This window comes from Otolemur garnettii, unplaced genomic scaffold (assembly GCF_000181295.1).
Source record: "Otolemur garnettii isolate 467f Iridium unplaced genomic scaffold, OtoGar3 scaffold00148, whole genome shotgun sequence".
In the NCBI taxonomy this organism is placed as follows: Eukaryota; Metazoa; Chordata; class Mammalia; order Primates; family Galagidae; genus Otolemur; species Otolemur garnettii.
This window is the reverse complement of record NW_003852543.1, coordinates 38,304-40,621: the sequence shown is the minus strand read 5'-3', so window position 1 is coordinate 40,621 and position 2,318 is coordinate 38,304. Positions and strand designations below refer to the sequence as shown.

Genomic DNA, 2,318 nt, shown 5'->3' with positions numbered 1-2,318 from the left:
TTGTTGTTGCAGTTATCATTGTTGTTTTAGCAGGCCCAGGCCGGGTTCAAATCCACCAGCCCCAGTGTATGTGGCTGGCGCCCTACCCACTGAGCTATGGGCACCACCGGTTTTTTTCATCTTATTCATTCATCCTCACCAGCAATATTATGTTGACATTATGTAAATTATGATACAAAGCACTGAGGACACAGCCTTTCTGTAATTTCTTACCAAAAATGAAAAAATTTTAAAAAGGCTGTAATCAATGGAAAATGTTAAACAAATCTTATCAGAGAGCCGTTACACAAAAACCTTGGCCAATATATTTTAAACGTTTCAAAAGATTGAAAGGCAAATAAAAATTAAAAATCTATCCCAAATTGGAGGAAAGCAAGGGGGCATGAAATTAAATGCAATATGAAATCCTCAAATTTTAACCTGAAACATATAAAAGACATTAGTATAAAACTCAGAGATGTTAAAAATATGAGTTGTTAATTAGTTAATAGTACTGGGCTAACATTAATTTTGAAGTCCCTTAAAATGCACAAAGAAAAAAGTCAAAAATAATTTTAGGTACAGTGAATAATCCTTAAAAATGAAAAAAATGAAAGGAAGCTGTGATTAAGTGATATGCCTGAAAGAAATTCAAGAAGAAATCCTTCAGAATGACAGTAAATAACAATGAATGGTTTTATATATCATTAGGATGGAAGAGACATATTTAAATGTCTTCTTCTGTTTACTTCTGTTTACGAAAGCCTCAAAAATAGAGGGGAAAGAAGTTGGAAATTTAATATAAATGTTTATCTGAATTCACATCATCTTCAAGTTCAAGAAAATTAAACTACTATGATAGATGTCAGAGTAATGCATCTCTTGTAAGGTGAGGGGGAACAGGTATTGACCAGAAAGGTAAATGAAAGCGGGGTCTGGACAATTGGAAACAATTTCTACCTTAATCTGAATAGTGAATATGAGTACAACTTCATTCAGGTGACCAATTAACATTTTTTGCCTTTACTCTGTGCCTGTTTTATTTCAATAAAAATAACCAAGACTAAACCAAGACACATGAAAAAAGAAATAAGAATCATGAAATATTTGGGGACGCTCAACCATATTAAATAGAAGTGTCAAATGTGCTAGGAAAGTGCTATGGCCACTTTTTTGTAAACAGAAGGAAACATTTAAATATGTCCCTTTTTCCAATTAGACAGCAGAGATTGCTATTACCTTTTTATGAAGCTATTACCTTTTTATCTCTGCCCTGCTCACAGGAGAGCCCTCCCCCAATCATCATACACATTCTTCCCACACCACTGCACCCACCAGGGGATTTGCATACTGTCCCCTGGGAGGACCTTCCCTTTTGTGTCTGAGATAAAAGCTCAGCTCTGACCTTGTCTTGACTGATCAGGACTCCTCAGTCCAACTTCTCACAATGAGGTTCCCTGCTCAGCTCCTGGGGCTGCTGGTGCTCTGGGTCCCTGGTAAGGACCCAGAAGGAGATGAGGAGGGAGAATGGGGTGGGAGGGAGCTCTGGACCCCATTGCCTCCCGTGTGTGCTCTGTGCACATGTTAGATGTGCACGTCTTGTCTCCCAGGATGGGGCATGTGAGGTCTGAGAGAGTAAGAGAAACTCTAGAAGGAGAAAGGATCTGTGCTCTAGTGAAAGCTGACACAGAAAGAGAGGGATGGTGGCTGGTGAATGTGACTTCTAGAGGCTCTTTTTGCCTTGGAAATATGTGTTCCTTTTTGAAATGAGGTATTTGGGGGCTCTGATTCACATGACAAAAGTTGATTTCACCTGAAAGACATGACAGAACAAATTAAGAAAATTAAGTACAATAATCTTTCACTTCTTTCTCCCTATTTCAGGATCCAGTGGGGATATTGTGATGACCCAGACCCCACTCTCCCTGTCTGTCACCCCTGGAGAGCCAGCCTCCATCTCCTGCAGGGCTAGTCAGAGTCTCCTGCACAGTGATGGAAACACCTATTTGAATTGGGTTTTGCACAAGCCCGGCCAGTCCCCACGTCGCCTGATTTATAAGGTTTCCAACCGGGACTCTGGGGTCCCAGACAGGTTCAGTGGCAGTGGGTCAGGGTCAGATTTCACACTGAAGATCAGCAGGGTGCAGCCTGAGGATGCTGGGGTTTATTACTGTTGGCAAGGTTCATGGTATCCTCCCACAGTGGTACAGCCCCGAACACAAACCTCCCTGCTGGGTGGCCCCACTCCACGCCAGTGTTGTTTGCCTGATGAGCAGGCACCATAGCATGAGTTTGGGGAACGTAGGGGAACAGTCTGCAGGTGGCTCTTTGGACTATGA

General features: G+C 41.5%; 1 gene segment (V, D, J or C); it reads left to right on the top strand.

Annotated features, from left to right (window-relative positions):
* The first annotated feature begins 1,398 nt into the window (after positions 1 to 1,398).
* On the top strand, positions 1,399 to 2,264 carry LOC105886326. The segment is given in 2 exon segments: positions 1,399 to 1,475; positions 1,864 to 2,264. Coding segments are annotated over 2 exon segments (450 nt in total).
* The last annotated feature ends 54 nt before the right edge of the window (positions 2,265 to 2,318 follow it).